This window comes from Ictidomys tridecemlineatus, chromosome 1 (genome assembly GCF_052094955.1).
Source record: "Ictidomys tridecemlineatus isolate mIctTri1 chromosome 1, mIctTri1.hap1, whole genome shotgun sequence".
Lineage (NCBI taxonomy): Eukaryota > Metazoa > Chordata > Mammalia > Rodentia > Sciuridae > Ictidomys > Ictidomys tridecemlineatus.
In genome coordinates, this window is record NC_135477.1 from 83,524,265 (window position 1) to 83,549,134 (window position 24,870).

The 24,870-nt window shown below is 39.1% G+C and overlaps 1 protein-coding gene across 6 annotated transcripts in view; it reads right to left on the reverse strand.

Annotated features, from left to right (window-relative positions):
* Ankdd1b (ankyrin repeat and death domain containing 1B) overlaps positions 1–24,870 on the reverse strand; it is a 68,393-nt gene that overhangs the window by 17,175 nt on the left and 26,348 nt on the right. For 5 of the 6 annotated variants that reach the window (XM_078043327.1, XM_078043336.1, XM_040272402.2 and 2 more), the window contains 5 exons: positions 19,333–19,431; positions 18,068–18,166; positions 11,460–11,558; positions 3,589–3,687; positions 921–1,019 (listed from right to left, as the gene is read on the reverse strand). In XM_078043327.1, coding sequence (XP_077899453.1) covers positions 921–1,019; positions 3,589–3,687; positions 11,460–11,558; positions 18,068–18,166; positions 19,333–19,431 — 495 coding nt within the window. The remainder of the gene's footprint in view (positions 1–920; positions 1,020–3,588; positions 3,688–11,459; positions 11,559–18,067; positions 18,167–19,332; positions 19,432–24,870) is intronic. The other variant, XM_078043333.1, reaches the window with a different exon arrangement.

Sequence of the window (24,870 nt, forward strand, 5' to 3'; positions counted from 1 at the left end):
TCCAATAAGTAAATAGATTTAATAACAAGAGGGTTTTCCCTTCACTAGATCTTTTGTGATCGTGAAAGATATAAAAAGAAGGAAGAGTTCCTGGAGGAGGAAAGAGACAGAAATGGAGATCCGTCTTCCTTTAGCTCACAGCAAGAATTAACTCAGAGGTTGGAGGTGGAGAAGACCGCAGAGACCTGAGTCATGCTCTGGTTTTGCATAGGAGGAAATGGGCACCCCATGGTGGGTTAGAACAAACATGTCCACTGCATATAAATAAATGCCCTATGCCCTAACTTGCAGGGCATAGCTGGGGTTTCCTTTTCCTGACATCCACTGGAAGAGGGCAGCTCAGCCCCAGAGAGCAGCCTGGCCAGACAGCTCGGCTTAGCTCTGTTGTTCTACCTAAAACTCTCATTTTCAACCAATGACAGATTGAAAGCTTTTATGAGGCATTTGATTCTGCTCCCTTTGATTGAATTCCTAGCCATCAGTGTATTCCAAGAGGTCTTTTTTGCCTTCGGGCAAAGCAAGATACATTTATTGTCTCTAATGTAGAAACAAAGCTTCCTTCTTGTGGGGAAGGGCTCTTGGCCAAGGACAACATTTCACACTTTTCACACAGCAGGAGTGGCTTTTGATTTAAAGGGCCTCTGGCAATTTACCTCTGAGCTACTGTTTATCACAAGTGCTCACTACAGCTGTTCAATGTGAACAATCTGATCATAGATTGGCTAAACCCCAGTTACATCTTTTGAAAGAGAAAGTATAAAGGTGTAATGGAAGTTACAGAAGAAAAAAAGGATAAAATAAGACGCACATGCTTCTCCCAGGAACCTTTAAGGCAACTTGAACTCCATCAGAACTCCCCATAAATGCACAACTGTGTTGAAACATAATAAACTCTTTGGATTCTGATTTGCTTGGCTTACCTGATTTAAGATGTCAATATCATGCTGTGCACTTAATAAGCTGTTTACCACTGTGACATGGTTGTTGATAACTGCTAAATGAAGAGGGGATTCCTTAGGCTGCAGAAATAGGAAACATTTTTAAATTCAAAAGATTCTGGTTTCAACATTCAAATCACAAAGCAACTCATTTCAGCAGACATTTCCTGATCTTCTCTGAGTACTAAAATTGCCCAACCCAGTGGTGAGCACATAGTTAAGAGTTCTGCAAATATTATCATTCTGAGGGCTGTGTGTGAAGCAAGACAGCTCACCAGCAATCAGCTCTCCCCATCCACTGTTCTGGAACGATATACTGAGCACCTACTACAGGCCAGTCTCTTTTCAGAATGCCAGGGATTTAGTAGTGACCAGAGTCCATTCTCAGAAATCTTCTAATCTACTGGGGCAAACAAATGTTCTTTTTTTTTTTTTCTTTTTTAGAAAGTCACACAAATATGTAATTAAATTGTGATAAGTGTTTGGAAGGAAAGGTCAAAAGTGCTGTAAAGGTATGTGTGATGGTTGGGAAAGATTGACCTTTCAGGAGGACAGAAAATGCTTTCCTGAAGAACCCAGAGCTGACCTCAAATATGAATAAGGAAGTACTAAACAGGCTGAACTGCGGGACTTCTCAGAGCCTTCAAAGAGCCAAAAGACAATAGAAACAGCCACAGAAGGGGAAATGTATACACATTCAGCATTTCCTGAACTGATATGATCTAAAGCCCTCAATCCCTTGAATGTCTTGCAGAACCGGTATCTCCACTTACTCATGCACTAGGTTCTCAGGTTCAGCCTTCCTGCCTCCACAGAGTACAGCCACAATGTATTCATCAAACCTTTTGCAGCCTTCTCCCTGTTCGCCTCCTTTGTGGCTAAACTGTCTATCTTCTGAGCTCATGACCCCTCTCATCCATCCCTACCCTGGCTTCTTACCACCCTTCAGACTACAGAAACATCTCATCACCATCACACACTTTGCCTCCAAGCTCCCTTGCTGCCTCATCCACCCAGCTGCACAGGCTGCAGAGGCACAAGAGAAAACAGGTCTGAGGAAGAGAGAAGGAAGCTGGAAGGGAGTAAGAGGTAGGGGAAAGTCGATGAAGTGGAGAAGGGGAGCAAAAACAATTAGGGCAGGAGAGGGGTGGGGAAGGAGCATCCAGTGATGGTCATGAGTGAGGGAGGGGTGCAGGTGCAAGACAGCTTGGGCAGAAGATCCAAGGAGACTGTGTGCAGGGGAAGGGGCATGGTAGGAGAGACAGGAGCAGAGTGAGTGGAGACAGGGGACACAGATGCATGCGAGAGCCAGCGATTAGGACAGAAGAGAGCAACGTTGGTCAAGTGTAACAGGTGATAACGATAAGCATCAGTTGGGCACATTCAACACATTCTCACAATGTACTTACTACACACTTGCCCCCAGCACAGGGAAACTGTCTTAAACAGTAGGTTAACTGACAGCTTTTCAGAAACCATGTCATTCATGGCAATCTTAGCACTCGATTTTATATTCTCTACTTAATACATTAGACACGGGGAGGATCAGTACCTTTGGCAAGGCCATAGAGCAAGAATGTGGGAGAGACCAGAATTGAACCAAGACCTTCCTGACTTCCACATGCAGCAGACTCCTTCTCAGGAGACAGGGGAAAACAGATGGAAGAGAGATGGAGTGAGCTGGCAATTTTCACCAGCACACAGAGGGAGAGGAGAGGAGGGGCAGGTAGGGCTGCTACCTGAGCAGATCAGAGGCTGGCTGAGGGGAAAAAGGAGAAGATGGCACTGAGGAAAGCTTGTAGGTGCCATTTGAGGGTGAGGCTGCATAGGCCTCCTTTGTTCAGGAATACCTCCTCCCTTGAAGCTCTAAGCCTGAACACAGAGAAAGCATCCCTCACCTCAAAGAAGCAGGCAGCATCCTTCTTGCCAGGGCCACCCGCCTTGTGGCGCCCAGCTCCTCCTGAGAAACAGGAAGCATCCTTGGCCTGAAACCAGTTAGTTCAGAGCCAATTTCCCTAACTCCATGCTCCAAAAACCATCAGACATGGTTTAAATCACATCCCTTACTCTCAAGTTAATGCAGTAAATAATAATGTCTCAGCAAGATTGGAGGAAATAATATTCTCACAAGAGAAACAAGAATACAGTGAAAAATAAAGGAAAGCTTCCTGTCCAAGTCCAGCACAGAGGGCCTTTGTTAATTCTACCAAAGCCAATTCAAACTTCAGAAAACCTAAATCATTATAAAGGATTGTCTTTCACAAGAAAAACAAGATCACTCAGCAAGATGGAAAAATTATCACTCTTCTTCATGTTTACAGCAGCTTCATTTCCCAGACTGATGAGATTCCAACGAGAGTCACAGCATCTCTAGACACAGGAGAAAGTTTTATTGCAGTGAATACAAATATTTAAAACACAAAGATTTCATTTTGCTCTGGAACTTCAGTGACTTTCTAAAATTCATCCCTGAGATTGTATTTCTCAAGATTAAGACTTAGCCTCCAAAAAAAAAGTCAGTCAGGCTTCCCAGAAAGAATCCCTCCCTTGTGAAACATCTCATCCCACACATCTATCTGTGAAGGACATCTCCCTGGCCGCCAGCCTGGGGCGCCAGGACCAAAACCTGTGTAAACTAGAATAGACTCACTTCCATCCTCTGGTGCAGATCGATGTTCTCACTGAGAAGAAAGTTGACAAGGGATGTGTGACCATTCCGGGTTGCAGTCTGCAAAACACTGACATTGAGCTGCAAGAGAGAGGTCGAGAGAGCAGGGAGGATCCCCATCAAAACCCAACATGCTATACAGTGTTCATCATACGGTGAACAATTAGTATAATGACAAAATACAACTATTTTGAAAAGGAAATCTAATGTGTTATCAATTGTTTGGGGGGGATGGGCAGAGACTGTCATCTCAAAGTGTCTCCCATTAAGCTGTCAGAGTTCAGGAACATTTGTGCAATGGACTACAAGTATCCCCTCAAAATACATATGGTGAAACCCTAATCCCAATTGCTACACATCTTTTGGAAGTTGGGCCTTTGGAAGGTGATAAGGTCATAAGAATAGAGTCCTGGTGAATGGGATTTATGCCCCTATTAAAAAAAAAAATACAACCAGAGCACTTTCTAGTCCTCTTTCTGCCATACGAAGGCACAACAAACAGCTGTCCATAAACTAAGAAGAGAACACTCACTAGAACTTCACCCAACGAGCTCCCTAACAGACTTCCGGCCTACAGGGCTATGAGAAATAGCCCTATTTGTTGTTAAAGCCACCCAGTTTAATGGTATTTTCTTATAGCACCCTGAATTAAGACAAATTTGCTGCAGGTAAATAAGAGTTAAATCCCTGCTTGGAGAAGTAGGAAGTGAACTAGAACCAGGTCGTCTCTCTACACTGCCCGCAAATGTCTTCCTTGAGTGAAATAGGTGACTTGGTTATTAGTCTCCAGAAGGCCTCAATGGGGGCTGGGGTTGTGGCTCAGCAGTAGAGCACTGGCCTAGCATGTGTGAGGCGCTGGGTTTGATCCTCAGCAACATATAATTATAAATTAAAAAAAAAATAAAGGTACAATGTCCAACTGTAACTAAAAAATAATGCCTCATTGATTTCCTCCCTCCCTGTCTCTATTGACTACCAGATCTCCTCTTTGCCAGGTACAGCTTCACAGTTTAGTGTGATTTCCACCCATGGGAAGGACTGCCTCTCTGTCCTTTTACCTGACTCCTTTAGCACCTTTTTTCTACTCTGCTTCCAGCTTCCTCCTGAGGCTTCCCTAAGCTCACTGTCTGCACTTAGCACCCAAGCTAGATGGCACCCTGCTCCAGGGCACAGCCTGCTGTTGGTAATCCTTGAACTTCCAACCTGCCCAGCATGGCACCTTGCAATAATGCAATTAGTTGTTGACTGATCAGCCATAAGACTGCCACAAAGTATTTTCAGGTGCTCCATAAAAGGGTACTCTAGGGTGGGGGTTATGGCTCAGAGGTAGAGCGCTCACCTGGTGTGAGTGAGGCACTGGGTTTGATCCTCAGCACCACATAAAAATAAAGATGTTGTGTCCACCTATAACTAAAAAATATTTTTTTTTTTAAAAAAAGGGTACTCTAGAAAACTGCTTTCCCTAAACGGCTGCATTGGTATCCCTTCCCACATGCTCTGTTACAATGTGACTTTGCCATTCTCCCTCAGGAGGGAAGGTTTGCTTCTTCATTCCGTTGAATCTTAGTAGACTCTGTAACTGCTTTGCCAACAGAGTATGGCAGAAGTGATGGCATGACCCCTAATCAGGCTGGCAGCTTCTGCTCTCTGCCTCTTGCAATACTTCCTCTTAGTACAGCTGCTGTGGTGATGTAAGAAGGCTCAGGCACACTGAGGTCCCATATGTTGGTGGTCAGGTCACGAGCCCATGGCGAGCTCCCAACAGAACTGGCTTCAACTTCCAGGCATGTGAGGAGCCATCTTGGATACCTGGCTTAGTTAGGGCTTTAAATGACCAAAATCCTGGCCAACATCAGACTATAATCACATAATAGACCAAAAGTAAGAATCTCTCATGTGAGCGCAGTCAGCCCACTGTGAAAGTTGTCAGAATCAAAACAGAGTCACTTTTGTCAAGGCCTAATAAACAGATAAGTCAAGACAGAAGGTTGCAAAAAAGGGGATCCTGTGCATATATGCCTGATAATAAGAACTATTCACTAAAGCCTGCCAGAACCACAACCTTGAATTAAGGCCACTGCAATCCACTCCCCCCGCCCCACACACACACATATTTTCACAAGGACATTTGCCCAACAACTGTCTGTTTAATCTTAGACTACAGCCACCTTGTTATTAATCCGAGTAGCCAAAGATTATTGTTTCAAAATATTTTATGTAATCCTTCTCATTTTGCCTTTAAAAATTTCCCCTGGCCTTAACCTCTTTGAATAAGTACATAATTTACTTCTATGGCACACATCATCCTATTGCAATGCTTTGCTATCCCATATAAACTTCTTCTTTAGAGAATCTTTCTCCTATGCCATTTGGGTTAACACCACAAAGCTCTGGAATATAATACACACTAATGTTTCAAGCCACTGGGCTTTGGGTTGTTTTGCTATGAAGCAATAGGTAACTGCAACAGATGTTAACAAGGAATGATATGTATATCTCTGACTAACAGAATCCTAGCTTGGGAGGATGCTAATTCCTATGTGACCCAGCATGAAGTGGCTTATCAAGTATGGGCTCCTCCATCTTCATCTATAAAAATGGCATAACCACCTACATTTGTTTTCTCTGCTGCTATAACGAAGGGCCACAAATTTAGTGGCTTAATAGGAATGTATTATAATTCTAGAAGTAAAACATTCTGGAATGGATTTCACTGGGGTCAAAAAAAAAAAAAGGTGTTTGATTGAAGGCTGTGTTCCTTTCTGGAGTGAGAATCAGTTTCCTTGCCTCATCCAGTTTTTAGAAGCCTCCTACATTCCTTGGCTCACACACCATTTTTTCCATCTTCAAAGCCAGCAGTGGTTAGCTGGGCTCTCCTCACACTCATCATCCTGACCTCCTAACCTGCCTCCCTCTCCTACTTCAAGGGACCCATTACATGAGGCCCATCTAGATGATAACTCAGAATAATCTCATTTTAACATTTGCTGATTTGTAACCTTAATTCCATTTGAATTCCCCTTTGCCATATAACCTAAATATTCATAGGTTCCAGGGCTTATGTGGACATCTCTGGGGCTGGGGAGATACCTATCACAACATCCTAACTCTTTCTCTCAAACTACAATAACCTGGGAAGATAAACGAACTAGGAAATGTGTACAGTAATCATAACTACCATTTTATTCATTCTACAAAAATTATTGAGCATCTATTATGTGCCAGGCAGTATGTTAGACAGTAAAGGGATATGTTGGTTAAAAATAATTTTTTTAAAATATTTTCTTGTATTGGTCAATGGACCTTAATTTTATTTATTTACTTATTTATATGTGGTGCTGAAAATCAAACCTAATGCCTCACACATGCCAGGCAAGCGCTCTACCACTGAACCACACCCTTAGCTCTGGTCAACAAATTTGATAAGATCTATGATATTTCATCCCAATGGAGGTAAACAATCAATTGGTCCAGATTGGTAGACTGGAAAATCAGTAAATCAGGAGATTTAGAATAAATCTATTTAATAGATTCTGGATATTTATTTAAGAATAATATTGACTAGTTATAAGTGCTATAATGAGAAGTGAGGGAACATGACTGGATGGCTGTTTTCCAATGAGTGACCAAGAAAACCTTCCTGGATAAGGGGACACTGCAATCAGAATGGTCAGAAGTGCCCCCACTGGGAAGATCCAAGGCTACCTAAAGCAGAAACAAACTTCTCAAGAACTCAAAGCCAGATTCCTACAGCTGGAGGAGCTATGAGAATCTGCAGCATGCTACCTGTGAGACACTACAGACGTGTGTAGGACCCACAGATTTTTCTAAGAGGTAAAGGAATATGTGAAACCTAAAAATATATGTATTGGTTCCAAGATACCAAAAAAAAAAACCATGAAATTGAAGTGAATAAATATTTAAGCAACATCTTCATACTTTATTGATTGTTAAATGTAATATTCATAAAATATTCATGGCATTTGTAAACAATTTTATAGGTTACATTTTTTCACCTTCTTCAATTTCCAATTATACACAGAATTTTAAGAAACCAGAGTCGATCATAAATTGGGTGCTTATTGTAGCCAAGTAATTGTAAAAGCCAAAAAAAAAAAATAGCCCTTTAGAGTAATTAACAGCAAAACAAAAATTATTTAAAGTGGAATGTGGGGGCACTTAAATATATTTGATAAGATGTGGGGTAGGACCTTTAGAAATCTGCATTCTTAGGGTCTACAAAAGTCCTAAGTAGACCCCCGGGCAGTTAGCTAGGCCTGGGAAAATCCTCCATTTAACACAAAAGGAGGAAGCCTGCTGTCAACCAAATCCATAATCTTACTCCAATTACCTCCTCAGAAATGACTCCACTATGTATCCTTTCTCCTTAGTGATAGGGAGAGGGCAAGAGAACACAAAAGCAATCTCTTGGAAACCAAGACAAATCAGTGCCACCAAGTGAAATATTTCCAAGATCAAACACATCAATCACCTACAGAAATGAAAGCAAAACAAGTCTAACACATCTGTGATAACATTTGTACAAGCTGCTGGCTTTTTTGCATCACACTGCTTTGTTTCCCTGGGATTTTCTCTGGGATGGCAAAAATGGGTCCAGGCAGTGGTGGTGGTAGGTTACAGACCTGGGAAATGTGCCAATGAACTTAGGCAGAAACTCTAGAAGAAACTGCATTAGCCAGCTTTCCATGACTAAAATTAAGTACCCGAGGCAAGCCAAATTATAAAGGAAAAAAGACGTATTTAGCTCAAAATTTTTGAGGCTAGATGTCCAAACCTCATGACTTCATCATATCATGGCAAGTGTATGTGTTTATCTCAGTCTACATGGTCTCTCTCTTCTTATAGAGCTACTAGGATACAAACATTATCAGAATACCATCACCCCAGTGAGCTAAGTGATTATCACTTGCCAAAGACCACATCTGTAAATATTACAGTCAGATTAAGTTTCTACACATTTAATACCATTAACATAAGACTTTGGCAATTAAATTTCTACATAAGCTTGGGGGCTAATAAGGGGTGGGTGGTAAACCATATTCAAACCACAGCACTAGTAAAAGCTGAGAATGGACTTCTGACAATTTCTATCTGCCTAGAGGCTACTAACTAAGCACCTGAGGCCACAGCTATAAGGATGTGGACAATGGAGATGATGAAGTCTTAGTCCAGTGGGGAGAATGTTTGCCCATGCATGTGAAAATCATTACAAAACAAAATATCTAGGAGAGCAAAATAATTAAGCACAGACCAGAGAGAGCAGGTACAGAACAATGAAGCAAGCCCAAGAGAGTTTTACTAAGCAGAGAGGCCTTCCCCAGGGACTTGCAGGTGGATGCAGATTGGGAATAGGGGCAGGAGACAGGGGTATTGTGTAACAACTGGAAAACAACACAGCTCTTCACATGCTGAATATTCCATGGCTCCACAAATTCTTGATGCTGTGTTGGTTTATTGTGTCAGTAACCTTTCAACGTCAGTAAAAAGCAACTTACTATCTTCATTTTCTATTCTCTCTTACAATCCTTGACCATTTAAATATAAATCTACTGTTATTGTATTAATATTTATTATATACTATATATTATTATTTTAATTTTATTTATGATATATATTTTTATATGCAATATATTTTCAGTATTTATAATTATAATTTTAATGGCTACATAATTTCCAAAAAATAGATATAACTGGAGTTGTAGCTCAGAGGTAGAGTGCTTGCCTAGGACATGTGAGGCTCTGGGTTCAATTCTCAGCACCACATATAAATAAGTAAATAAAATAAAGATCTATCAACAACTAAAAAAAAAAATACACCAATTTTTTATTTCAACTTTCTCCTACCATTCATTGTATATACAGGTTGTATCTAATTCTTTGGCTACTGATAACAAATTCATCATCTTTCTTAATACACGTAGATAGATTATTCCCTTAAAATAATTTCCCATACATAAATAAAAATAAAGTGACAAAATGCTTTTCCAAAGGGTTGTATGAAAGTATACTCTACCAGCAGACTGCAAGGGAATTAAAACATTACCTATTTGGGACTTTATTCTGATTCTAATATTTAAACACTATAATTTCCTTTTGAAAAGAAATTGTTTACACATTATGCTGATATAAAGATCCTAAGATATCAGCAATTAAAATAAAAACAACAACCAGGCGTGGTGGCACATACCTGTAATCCCAGTGAATTGGAAGGCTAAAGCAGAAAGATTGCAAGTTTGAAGCCAGTCCCAGCAATTTATCAAGACCCTATCTCAAAATTAAATATACAAAGGGCTGGGGATGTAACTCAGTGGTAGAGTATTGCTGGGTTCGATCCTCAGTACCAAAAGCAAATAAATAAATAAATAAGATACAGAACAGTATATATAGTATATGGTGTGCTACCATTCATGTCATATCAGTGTATGTAAGAGTATGCATTTATTTAGTCAAGTCACACTTTCCACATGAATGCATAGAAAATTCCTGGGGACTGAGTAAACTAGTGATGATTTTAGTTTCAGAGAATGAAACTGACCTGTGAGGTTGGAGTAAGATACTTTTTATCATACACCATTTGGTTCTATCCAAGTTTTTTGTCATGAGTTATTTTCATCATAATTAATACTAATTAGGGGGAAAAAACAGAAAAAGAAAATAAACTATCTGAGGTCAAGGCCACTGCTGTGGTTAAAAGTGAAGGTGCTGGAGTCAGAATGGGTTCAAATCCTTGTACTGCCATTGACTAGTTGTCTCATCTTGGATGAGTTCCTGTTGTGGTTTAGATATAAGGGTGCTCCAAAAGCTCATGGGCGAGACAATGCAACAAAGTTTAGAAGTGAAATGATTGGGTTAAGAGAACCCTAACCTGATGAGTGCATTAATCTACTAATAGGGATTAACTGAGTGGCTGGTAGGGTGTGGCTGGAGGAAATAGGTCACTGGGCGTGTACCCTTCAGGTTTATATTTTGTCTTTGTTGAGGGGAGTGGTGTCTCTGCTTCCTGGTAGCCATGTCCTGAGCTGCTTTTCTCCACCACACTCTCCTGCCATGATGTTCTGCCTCACCTTGGACCCATCCATCAATGGAGCAATGGAGCCATCCATCAATGGACTGAGACCTCTGAAACTATGAGCAAAATAAAGTTTTTCTCCTTTAAAATTGTTCTTTTGGTCACAGTAGGAAAAAAAAAAACCTGACTAACACAGTTCCTTAGCTTTTCAAATTATAGCTATCTGTTCTTTTATTTTTTTTATTTTTATTTTTTTAAAGAGAGAGGGAGAGAGAGAGAGAGAGAGAGAGAGAGAGAGAATTTTTAACATTCATTTTTGCTATCTGTTCTTTTAAAAAGTGAAGATAATAGTCTTGAGAGTTTCAAAGGCTCTTGCAGCATCACTAATACAAAAGTACTCTGTATTTAGAAGGCGGCACCATCCTGCCTTCTTCAGGCCCCAGGCTTGAAATGATCATTTGAGTTTTCACACAATCAACTTCTATTTTTTTAACATCTACAGTATATGAAACAGGAATGTGTTAGTTGCCATGGAGAAAACAAAGTAGAGTAAAAGTGCCTGTCTTTAAGATGTGACAAGTACTTGCTCCTTTTGTCCAGTTTTCATTTATTCCTTCCCCAGATGAATGGGAGGAATGGCATTGCTTTTGAGGAGATGTGAATGGAGAATGTCAGAGGTAAATCATTCTTACTCAAAACAAAACATAATATAAACATTAATTCTACAAGAACCCAGCGAGTGATCAATGCAGGGCCAGAGGTACCAAAGAACCATCTAAGTCCCCCACCCACTGTGTAAGTGAATGGAGCCCAAGGCACATACTTTATTTGGAATGTTGATATCACTTCCTGCTGCCAGTAGCACTTTGCTGCATTCTTCATGACCTCCTTCAACTGCCAAAAAGAATGGTGTTTCTCCATTCTAACAAAAGAGAAAATAAGTTAAAAATTAAATGCCCCTTGCAGTGGAATGAAATCACTTTGAGAAACAGTGTGCTTTCTCTATACCTTTTGTACTTATTTTTTTTTCACAATGAGTTAAGTTCTTTCTTTTTTTAAATTTTTTTATTAGTTGCTCAAAACATTACAATGATCTTGATATATCATACATTTGATTCAAATGAGGTATGTAATCTTAATCTTATTTTTCCACGTGTACAGATTGCAGGATCACATTGGTTGTACTTTATTTATTTATTTTTTTAAAGAGAGAGTGAGAGAGGAGAGAGAGAGAGAAAGAATTTTTAATATTTATTTTTTAGTTCTCGGCGGACACAACATCTTTGTTGGCATGTGATGCTGAGGATCGAACCCGGGCCGCACACATGCCAGGCGAGCACGCTACTGCTTGAGCCACATCCCCAGCCCACTTTATTTTTTTTTCTTTTTTCTTTTTTTTATTTTCTTTTTTTTATTGGTTGTTCACAACATTACAAAGCTCTTGACATATCATATTTCATACATTAGATTGAAGTGGGTTATGAACTCCCAATTTTTACCTCAAATGCAGATTGCAGAATCACATCGGTTACACATCCACATTTTTACATAATGCCATATTAGTGACTATTTATTCTGCTACCTTTCATATCCCCTACTATCCCCCCTTCCCTCCCCTCCCATCTTCTCTCCCTACCCCATCTACTGTAAAATGAACCACTTTATTTTTTTAAATGGATATCATCCAGCATCTATGTGCCAACGTATACTGCCAAGATGATATGCTTTGGCACAGCCAAATCATACAACAATCTTGTGAAGTCAGGGTTAATATTATCTTCATTTTACAGATCAGAAAACTAAACCTCAGATTAAAACTGACAAAGCCAGGACATGAGTCCAGTGTTTGACTTCAAAGCTGGCACTGTCTACTCTATTTAAGACTTTTCATCCACCATTCATAATTAACCTCTACTAACCTTTCTATCAAACACTTATTAGGCTATATGAATTGGGATTGGAAAGATGGACTGGACACAGATCCATCCCACAAGAAAGTAACAGACTATTAAGAAAGATAATTTTGGGAACAAGGAATTATAATGCAGTATGAAACATATAAAATTAGAAGTATAATTGCACCAAGTTAACAGCTTGAATCTTTACAAATGATTTCAAATGTTTCATGTTGTTTAAAAAGCAATACTAGTCTTTTAAAAAGTGATTCAGTACTTCAGTTTTCTGAAACTTATGGTAAATGAAAGTGGAAAAAAGTTGAGAGTTTTGTTTAGACCAAAACATAAAAGAAAAAGAAATAATTGGTCTCACGTAATAGCTGCTTGGATATGTCCCCTTCCTCATGCAAACTCTTTCCTAAAATCATGAAAGAAATGCAGAATTCCTTTCCCACTTTTTAACCATTTACCCCTAAAACATTATCCTACTTAACAAGTGCACTTGGTAAGTCCATAGGTTGTACTTGTAGCTGATTAGGAGTAAGCAATCATGTTAACAGAGAGGCAGGAGCACAGAACCAGTGCTCTGATCTGACAAAGTGAGAATACTGCACCACAGTGCCTAAGGCCTGCAATCTACCTAAAAAGGAATCACTCTGCATAATCTGTCTTCTCATTTTTCCAGGAAAAAAGATGCCAAAAGGCAAATTCCAAAGGGAAAAATATTTGCAAAAAAAAAAAAAGGAAAAATGCATATATGATTACATGTCCACTGTAATTCTACAGCATGTACAACCAGAAGAATGAGAAGGTATACTCCATTGACATATGATAAATCCAAAATGCATTGTACTGTCACGTATACTAATTAGAACAGATAAAAACAAGGAAGATAAGGAATTCACCACTTTGATGTATCAAGAGCCTAGTCAATGTTCATATTTTTGACCCAAAAATCAACCTCTAAGAACATACCCAAAGGAAAGAGTAAGAAATTCAAACCAATGTTTATATACAAAGAGTTTCTTGACAATATAAAAAAGATTAAAATAAACTAAATGTCCAAGAGCCAAAGCTTACTTAAATGAATTCTGGGCAGGTGCTAAAAACATATTTGTGTTTAAAAATAAATGTGTTATATATACACACACACACAACACATACAAATACATACATACACATCCATATATATTCTTTTTAAAATGTATATTTTAAATATACACACATACACAAAGAAAACTGAAAGGGCAAAATGATGAATATAAGTTGAATACAAGATAATATAATATAATACAAGATGAATATAAGATAATCCTTTAGTGTGAAAAAATATAAAACTACTATTTATGTTTTATATTTTTTTCTCAAATTAAAAAAATCTAGTTCTGGCATGTTTTATAATAATTAATTAAATTATAAATGTATGTAATAAAGGCATGCCTGACTTTCTTTTTTGATGTGAGTTTGCTACCAAGAATGTTTGGAGAACACTGCTCTGGAGCATGATTTTATGGGCTACTCTCACTGATCTGGCAACAGCTTAGAACAGAAAACAGAGACTTCAATGACATATGAATATTTCAGGTCTCATTCAAAAGGATAATATTATCACTGTACACTTTTACTTGTGCAATTGAAACCTACCCTAATATGCAATTAAAGTGTGTTGGACTTTGTGTTTTCTCCAGTGTATCTTGACTCCAAAATAGCTAAAAAGTGAATGAAATCCATGTGCACACATTCCAATGTTAAAGTACTCGATCAGAGCAAACATAAGTAGATAAAGAAGGTTTGTATTAAATCCTATAATTATAGATTTTGATCTCTGCTATGATTGAATGTTTGTGTCCCTCCAAAATTCATGTTGAAGCCTAATCCTGAATGCAATAATGTTCAGAGGTGGGAGCCTCTAGAAGGTGACCAGGTCAAGCTCCATCCTCACGAATGTGATCTGTGGCTTTCTAAAAGGGTTTGAGAGAGTCTATTTGGCATTTCTACTCTCTTCCACATCAGGAAACAGCATTCACTCCTTCTTCCACACAAGGACACAGCAACAAGTTACCATCTTGAAAGCAGAGAGCAGTCTTCAACAGGCACCAAACCTGCTTTCATCTTGTCTTGGACTTCAAGCCTTCAGAATTGTGAGCAATGCATTCTATAATTTAGAAGTCACCCAGTCTGCACACTCATACATTGTTGATTGACCCAAAAATTGGTGCAGCCAATATGGAAAGCAGTATGGAGATTCCTTGGAAAACCTGGTAATGAAATCACCATTTGACCCAGCTATCTCACTCCTCGGTCTATATCCAAAGGACTTAAAAACAGGGACACAGCCACATCAATGTTTATAGCAGCACAATTCGCAATAGCTAATTGTGGAACCACCCTAGATGCCCTTCAGTAGATGAATGGATAATGAAAATGTGGTATATATACACAACAAAATACTATTCAGCATTAAAAGAGAATAAAATCATGGCATTTGCAGGTAAATGGATGGAGTTGGAGAACATAATGCTAAGTGAAGTAAGCCAATCCCCCAAAAAACAAATGCTGAATGTTTTCTCTGATATAAGAATGCTGATTCATAATGGGGTTGGGGGGGCGGAGCATGGGAGGATTAGACAAACTCTAGATAGAGCAACAGGGAGGGTGGGAAGGGGATGGGGGTGAGAAAGTCGATGGAATGAGATGGACATCATTACCCTAAGTACATGTATGAAGACATGAATGGTGTGACTCTACTTTGTACAACCAGAGATATGAAAAATTGTGTTCTAAATGTGTAATATGAAATGTAATGCATTCTGCTGTCAATACATAACAAATTAGAATTTTTTAAAAATTACCCAGTCTAACTGGATGCAGTGGCACAACTGAAATCCCAATGGCTCAGAGGGCTGAGGCAGGAGGATCTTGAGGTCAAATCTAGTCCCAGCAGTTTAGTGAGACCCTAAGGAACTCAGTGAGACCCTGTATCCAAATAAAATATATAAAAGGGCTGGGAATATTGCTCAGTGTTGTTAAGTGCCCCTGGGTTCAATCCCTGGTGCCAAAAAGAAAAAATAATACCAAGTATAATGTATTTTGTTATGGAAGCAAGAATAGGTTTAGACAACTTCTGTAGTGATATGTGAAGATCAATCACATCTAAGATTTACCCTAAGTAATTCATGTTCTTTTTTTAATTTTTAAAAATTTTTTTTTCAGTTGTAGATGGACACAATACTTTTATCTTATTTATTTATTTTTATGTGGTGCTGAGGATCGAACCCAGGGTCTCACACGTGCTAGGCAAGCGTTCTACTGCTGAGCTACAACCCCAGCCCTTCGTGTTCTTTTTGAGTTTAATGGATGATTCATAACTCTCATTCAAGAAGTTCAAATTGCTGGTTTTAGTGTTTAGATATGAGGTATCTCTCAAAAGCTCATGTGTTGACAATGTAAGAATTCTCAGAAGTAAAATGGTTGGATTAAGACAACCTTAACCTAATCAGTGGATTGATCTACAGATTAACTGGATGGTTAACTGTAAGTAAGTAGAGTGGGCTGGAGGAGGGGCCTCTCGTTAGGGGCCTCTCTTTAGGGTTTATATTTTATCCCTGCTGAATGGAGCTGTCTATGCTTCCTGATTGCCTCGTCCTGAACTATTTTGCTTCTCCATGCCCTTCTGCCGTCATGCTCTGCCTCACCTTGGGCTCAGAGCAACAGAGTTGAGTTGGCTGTCTATGGATGAGACCTCTGGAACTGTGAGCACCAAATAAACTTTTTCTCCTCTAAAATTGTTTTTGTCAGGTCTTTTGATCCCAGTGGCGAAAAAGCGAACTAAACCACCTGGAATCTTGTTTAAGTTATTCACACCAACTAAACCTGATCATCATTATGCCAAGGTCAGACAAGAGTGAACACACACAAAGATAAACAAATTAAAGGCTCTATTTTTTTCCTATGATCCTTGGCTGAAAATCTGGCTTACATTCTCCCAGGAACTGGAAGAGAAGAAAAAAGCTTGATAATACTGCATACTACACATACATGTGGAAACCATGATCCCAATGATTGTACCTGTGATAACATAGGTACAATGAAAAGTGAAAAGAATAAATACCACTTGGTTTATACATGTGCCCAGCACTATTCCCAGTATTAAGTAAATGACACAGACTTTCCATTCAAACTTCCTTATCTTCCTACAAGTTTATTTTACAGCTGAGGAAATGGAGGCTAACAGGACCTGTGTAATGTACCCAAGATCATCCAAATAGATACTGGTGGATTCAGAGTATTCAGGGATGCATGGGACTCTTCTGGTGGGTATCTCTGGACCAAAGGGATCAGTGATTTCTCCCAGGCATCATCATGCTTACATGTATAGCCTTCAATTTTCATTATATAGTCCATAGTTGCTACTTTTTATGACCATACTCCATCAATTCTAAGACATATGTTATTTCACATGTGAACATCTGAAATTGAGATTCATCTCACAATCTCAGTCAAGCAGAAGGCAGACATGAGATAGCTGTCATTGTTGGAGTATGTGCATTATTTCAGAATGGATGTTGGTGGACTAGAAAAAAATAGTGGGTTATACTTATTATGTGGACACATAAACACAACATCACACACACCTTTGAAGGCAAAGATGAAATGGTTCTGAATAGGAAAGTGATTCTGAAGAATCCAAGTCAACTTGAAGTTAAGGAATATTTAAACAACTTATTTACTTACTTTATATGTGTATGATTTTTAAAAATCTAAGATGAAAGTCAAAACACCTCTTTCAAGAAGCATAAAATAAATGGTCTAGTTAGTAAGAAAGTAGTTTTGTGTCATATTCACAGTTCATCTATACCCAAGATGGTTCCTATCCCTCTTCACTGCTTAAAACTCTTTACCCTCTGCTGGTACTTAGGTCAAAGGCAAAGCCTCTCCCTGGTAAGCAGAGCCCTTCATCATTTATCTGCTGCACTCCACTCAACTTCCTCCTTTCCCAGTCCCTCGATTCTCACTCTGAGTGTAATCATCCCAGGACAAACCATGCTCTTCCATGCATCAGTTTCTTTGCTAGGCTCTTCTCTGAAATACTCTACACTCATGCCTTTCTCAAAACCCCTCCTGCCAATGTCCATTCAAATGCCACGGTCCAGATAATACATCGCCTCCTTGTGAAGACTGTAATTTCTGAAATGATTTTCTTTTGTGTCCTCATGGCATATACAACTATAACTGCATTATTATTTTTCTGGCATGCCTTTCCTTTCCTGCAGGCTTCTAGCATAAGAACGCAGATTTTACCTATTCCACAAATAGTTTTTTTTTTTTTTTTTAATAATCGGGTGCATAAATGAATGGGTTAACAAATGAAGTGTTATGGAATACCTTGAGTCAAAAAGTAGAAATATTTTAGCATCACATTTACTGGCTGTGGCACTAATATCTTTGTCTTCCTCCGATTCCGTTCTTGAAGCTGTTCCTCTGACCCTTCCCCATTTAAGTCCTGAGTCTAACTGGAATGAGTACTTCCACATACCTCATTGGTCCTATTGACTTCCTGCCACTGAGTTAGCAGCACCTGCACTGCAGGACTGTGGCCATGCATTGCAGCCAGGTGCAAGGCAGTGTTTCCTTCCTGCAACAGAGACACAATGCAGGTAGAATCTCCTGTGCCAAGGAGCACACCCCTCCAATTGTCAGGGCTGCAGGGCTGCAGTGGGACTTTTAGAAGCTTTCTTTTTGGTTAAAGCCACAGATCAGAATGTGGGCCACATTATCTACAGTTTTTTTTTTTAAGGTTTGTGTATTTTTAAGTTTTAAATGAAGATATAGCTAAGTGAAGGAAGGAAAAAAAATCAGTAAGGAAAAAAAATCCATTCATACTCCTTGTTCACCTTTCTTATCAGTTTACTAGCAAAATGTGGGAGAATAAAAGTAATTCCACATAACCCATGTGAGGGTGAACTAGTTAAAGATTTCTCAGAGGTAATTTTAGTAACATATATCATATGATATGTTAGGAAATAATTTTATTTTCTTAATTTTATTTTTTATTTTCTACTTTTTTGGTACGAGGGATTGAATTCAAGGGCTCTTAATTACTGAACGATATCCCCAGCCTTTTTATTTTTTATTTTGAGACGGGGGTCTCCCAAGGTTGCTTACAACCTCACTAAGTTACTGAGACTGGCTTTGAACCTGCTATCCTCCTTCCTCTGTCTCCTGAGCTACTGGGAGTACAGATGTGCATTACCACAGCCTGCTTCAAAAGAATTTTAGAAGTGTAGAACCCTTTATCCACAATTCCACAATATAGGAATTTCTCTTAAGAAAATCATCAAAGATGTTCATATAGGGCTGGGATGTGGCTCAGTGGCAAAGCGCTTGCCTTGCACATGTAAGGCACTGGGTTCGATCCTCAGCACCACATAAAAATAAATAAAAAAAGTAAATATATTGTGTCCATCTATAACTAAAAAAAAATTTAAAGATGTTGATATAGATACAGACATATACCCTGGTGTTTTCCCCTTCCCAATTATGTGAGATTTGAGTCCACAGCAGACCTCAGGGGAGGAGGGGAGAGGGTTGCAGTTGACAGTGGGAAAGTATCCACATAGTCAACTGAATTCAAAGCATTTATGGAACAAAACTGCCAATCTAGGTAATCCATAGCAAAACTGAATGGATTTCACCTGGATAGTTCAAATCTCCAAATCTATTGTGGGCCAAAATGCCATTACCAAATCTACACACCAATTGTTACTACCCTTTCAGCAAAGAAATCAAAATCAAGCTCACCTTGTCCTTTTCCAAAGTATGCAGATTGAGAAAGATGAGTTTTTCTATCATTTCAACGTGGCCTCTCTCGGCTGCCAAAAGAAATGGTTTCCTTCCTCTCTGAAAATAAATCACAAACTCTAGCATTTATTACACACTTGACAACATTTTAAGGGTAACGAGGTGGTCAGCAAGGTCCTTCTGGTCATAGCATTTCAAACTAATTAGGGGAGGGAGTTGACAGGATTTCTGACCCCAAATCAGATTCAATTTTGGGCTGTCACTCAAAACATGGACTCAGTTTCATGGGAACAAAGAGAAGCACTGTTCAAAAGAGACCCTCCCAGGCTGAAAGTTTTCTCTGATATGCGGATGCTAATTCACATTGGGGGTGGCTAGGGAAGAATAGAGTTACTTTAGATTAGGTAGAAGGGACTGAAGGGAGGGGAAGGATATGGGGGTAGGAAGGATAGTAGAATGAATCAGACATTATTACCCTATGTACATATATAACTACATGACCAGTGGGATTCTACATCATGTATAACCAGAAGAATGAGAAAATACTCCATTATATATAATGTATCAAAATGCATTCTACTGGGCTGGGGATGTGGCTCAAGCGGTAGGTAGCACACTGCCCTGGCATGCATGGGGCACTGGGTTTGATCCTCAGCACTACATACAAATAAAATAAAGATGTTGTGTCTACCAAAAAACTAAAAAATAAATATTTTTAAAAAATGCATTCTACTGTCATACATAACTAATTAAAACAAATTTTTAAAAATTTTAGAAATAAGAATAAGAGGATAAAATAAAAGAAGAATAGACCCTCCCAAGCATCAGAGGAGGTACTTCCTCACAGCCAGAAGACAAGATTCCATTTTATTTATTTATTTATTTTTTGAGAGTTAGAGTGAATTTTTTAATATCTATTTTCTAGTTTTCGGCGGACACAACATCTTTGTATGTGGTGCTGAGGATCGAACCTGGGCCGCACACTTGCCAGGCGAGCGCGCTACTGCTTGAGCCACATCCCCAGCCCAGGATTCCATTTTAAATATAGCAAAATGATAATGATCACATGCCACATCAGGCCAGTCAATCAGAGTCATCTGTGGGTTGGTTGGTTTCTTTCTTTCTTTCTTTCTTTCTTTCTTTCTTTCTTTCTTTCTTTCTTTCTTATTTCTTTTTCTGGACACATATTATTTTTCTTTTGGTGTCATCAGCTAAGATATCAGTAACTAGCACAGTGCAAAGCAAACTGAAAAGAAGAAAGAGATTAAGAGCCCTGATGATGGGGCTGGAGATGTGGCTCAAGCAATACCGTGCTCGCCTGGCATGCGTGCGGCCCGGGTTCGATCCTCAGCACCACATACAATACAAAGATGTTGTGTCCACTGATAACTAAGAAAATATAAATAAATATTAAAATTCTCTCTCTCTCTCTCTTAAAAAAAAAAAAAAAAAAAGGAGCCCTGACGATATCATTTGAGTTCCTGGATTCAGGCATACTTGAGCCATTCATATGACTACTTTGACTGAAACATAAAGCCTTTTTTTTTTCTCCTTAAAATAGTTTGGGTTGGGTTTCTGTCATGTCACTGAAGGGCTTCCTTAAAGCAACTTCCCTACATCACAGAACTATGAGAGTAATTTAAATGTGCACCAGGGTATCATTTTAGGTTCATCTAAATACTTCAGACTCAAGCAATTATCACAGGCCACATTTGGCAGCAAACTGCTCAGAAAATGTAGGACAGAAGCTGCAGCTTATTGATGTCAGCAGTGCCTCTTCATATCATGGTCCACACAGGAGTTATTGTCTTTGGCCCTTCAGGTGACAGCTTAGTTGCAAAGTGACTTAGTTGTAAAAGCCACATTACATGGGTATGGGAGCCACCTCAGCTTAGAAGGCCCACAGGAACAAATATTTCTTATAACCATCCCTTGGGTGCACCTTCCAGGGTCCCCATAAGACATGTTGCTGGTTACAACAATCACTATATACAAGAAAAATCCACAGTCTGGCTTCCTTGGGTACTTAAAATTCATCTTTAGCTCCTCCCAGCCCAGATATAATGCACTAATTAAGGGTCCTTTTATCAGAAGCAATGTTGCTAAGTAAGGTAGTAAATCTTCTATCTTTACCTACTTTGCAAGGACACAAGCCAGAAAGTTAACCAAAGTTTAAATTTGCATGCAGCAGGTGAAGCGTTTTTGTTAGTTCTTTACTTACAAAGACCATAAACACTGTGAGCATGCTGTGTGTGCCCTTTTGAGCATGTATGCCCTGCGTGGACATTTATTGCTTTTGCCCTTATTTCTTCTAGCAATAGCACTTTTGTTTTCCTCTGGAGAACTCCCTACAAAACACACACACATACATGCACGCACACGCACTCACACACACACACACGTATCCACGCACACACGCGCCATTTGGTGCAATTAGTGCTGCCAACCACCAGGTCTTACCTGTCTGCCTCCTGTCCCAAGAGGTGATCACATAATCCATGTTGATCATGTAACCACAGTGATTGTTTCAGTATGAAGCATATGATTCAAACAGGGCCTAACAATTATTTCTGAGATTTGTGTGTCAACATTTGATGAGAGAGGATTTTTCTTTCTTACTGATAAAATCCACAAGGATATAAACCTGAGGCTGCTAATAGCCACCTTTCCCACTGTCTGAAGAGTATATCTATGAATAATGACAATACATAGCCAACCAAAGTCTAGGAGAGAAGAAAAACTGGATCCAGTCAAGCCTGAAACCATTCAGATACACCCTCAAACACTTTAGTTAGGAGTTAATAAATTACCTGTATTTCTTAATCTAGAATAAGATGGAGTTTTGTGGTTGTAACAGAAAGGATTCTAATACATCTTTATTGGTTTGGGGATAGAATTAGTCTATTTTTCATTGTTATAATGAAATTCCAAACGCTGGATATGTTATAAAGAAAAGTTAATTTTGGTTCATGGTTCTAAAAGTGCAAGGTCTAGAGGCCTCCTGTGGTAATAACCTTCCTGCTGACAGAGTCCTGAGGCAGTGCATGGGGTCCTATGGCAAAAGATAGGAAGGGTGTGTGTGCCTCCCTTTACGCAAAAAGCCATGAGGACTCAATCATGGAGATTCTATGCAATGACCTTATTTAGTCTTAAAAACTTCCCAGAGGCTTCCCCCTCTAAACATCAGTTAGATTAAGTTTTCACCCTTTTAATACCATTAGCATTTGACTCTGAGGATCATATTCCTGAATGAGTTGGGGGGTTGGTAAATCATAACCCACTGGAAGGATCAGAGATCTGTTCAACTTTAAAATAACATTTCTCTTTTACCCTGGTTGCTACAAAGCTTTGTATCTTTACATAGCTAAATAAAGAGATAGTATCCACTCCCAAAGTCTAAGACATGGGAGGGTCTGAGAAGACTACAATTACTGCAGATGAAGCATATTCCTCTCCAAGAAAATAGCAATGACTTTGAACTTTTAGTGCCTTTTAAAAGTGTAATCAAAAAATAAAAATAAAAAAAAAAATAAAAGTGTAATCATCAGAGGCTGGGGTTGTGGCTCAATGGTAGAGTGCACACCTAGTGTAGGTGAGGCACTGGGTTCAATCCTCAGCGCCACACTGAAAAATAAATAAATAAATAAATAGATAAATAGATAAAAATAAAGGCCTTGTGTCTACCTACAACTAAAAAAATTCAAAAATGTAGTCATCAAGAAAAAAATGTAAAAACCAAAATATACAAAATAAGAATGTTTACTATCTTATAAGTACATCAAAAGGTGGCACGGCACTGGGGATATAGCTCAGTTGGTAGAGTGCTTGCCTTGCATACACAAGCCCTGGGTTCAATCCTCAGCACCAAAAAAAAAAAAAAAAAAAAAAAGCATAAATTAAGATGAGGTGATAGTGAAATGATATAAATCTTTTCTCCCAACTAGTACATGTTATTAGGTAAAATAACAAAAGGAATTTCAAAGACTTATACATTTTTCCAAAAAAAATAGTTTCTTCTTGTTAGGAAGAAATTGACACAGGCTATGCTGTATTGAAACATACCTCTGTCTTAGAACAAGTCACCTCAAGGTCACTCTGACTCAGCCTGACCTAAACCCCCATCAATACTCAGTTGTCAAGAAAAGAAATCCCAAACACTCCGTCTTTATGAGAAAGGAAATTGTTATCTAGGACTGAAAACACCTGAAAGGCCCTTCCCTAATCCCCCCTTCTTCACTTTCCTATGTACACAGGCTGAAAATGGGGTCTCAGTCTCCACTCCGCCCTGTGTAGCTGCTGAGCCACCTCTCCTCTCTCTCTATTTCCTTCTTTCAGTTCTTAAACATTTTAATTTGTTTGAGTAGGGCTGTCTCCTAGGACTTCCTTCATTTGGAAGGCAGACTCTTCAACCAGGAAGATAACAGAGTGGGATGGAGGCCCGGGCTTCAGGCTGTAACAGTGGTTCACTTGATGCTTTGAATATAACCCTTGCTGCACTGGCACTGCAACTGATTTTAAAAAGGACATGTTTCTCTCTTCCTCTTTCTCTGATCCTCCCTAATCTCAGGGGAAACAGGATTACCTTTCTTCTCCATTTTAGGCAGATTTATCTGTCCTTCAGTAGATATCAACCATAGGAATGAAGTAATCCAGATTTGGAGGATGGTACCAGAAGATTTCAGAAATGACTATACCCAAATTAACAAGTGAATTACAACTCCAACAGAGAACACATGGAATGTAGCCTTTGAGCCACTTCTTTAATAGCTCCCTGTTCCAGAGGCAGAATCACAGCCTCTGGGACAGGAGTCCCCTGTGTTTCTCCTTTGCTAGCAAAACAATAAAGCTTCTTTTTCCTTTTCCTCAAAGCCATGTATGTCCTCATTATTGGATTGTCATCAGGGACAGGACCAAGCTTTCAGCAACAAGGCCTGGGACAGATCACCATGCCTCCCTGGCTCAGGATCCTGATTCCATTTCCCAATTAAAATAAGGAGGATCCAGGATTCTTATTCCTGTTTTCATTACTCAATGTGTATTTAACCTAATGTTTTAAATCATTGCACTTATTTTTTTTTTTTTGCTTGTGAACAAACCTTAGGGGCTGAAATTATTTAATAAAAAAAAATTTTAGCTCTAAATTTAGTGCCAGGGTTATCTAATTCAGCAAAAAATTGCAAACAGACACCAAAGTCCCACCGATACTGTTTATCATAGGCATCCTTGAGATGTCACCCAGGGAAACCCATCACAATAGTTCCATAATTTCTCCCTATGCACATTCACATCCCATAACATTTTTTCTTACTTGGGATGATGAATTTAAAACAACTCCAGCATATGGGGAAACCTGAATAACTAAAGATTTCAGTGGGGAAAGAATATGTGGAATGAGGTCAAAAGTACTGAGAGCTACATTCAACCTGAAGCTGTGGCACTGATGTGGGGCATGGAGTATGACACTGGGTGAATTCTCCATACACACCACAGATCATATGTTTAGCTAACTGTTACCTCCGGTCTATATAGTTGGGTCTT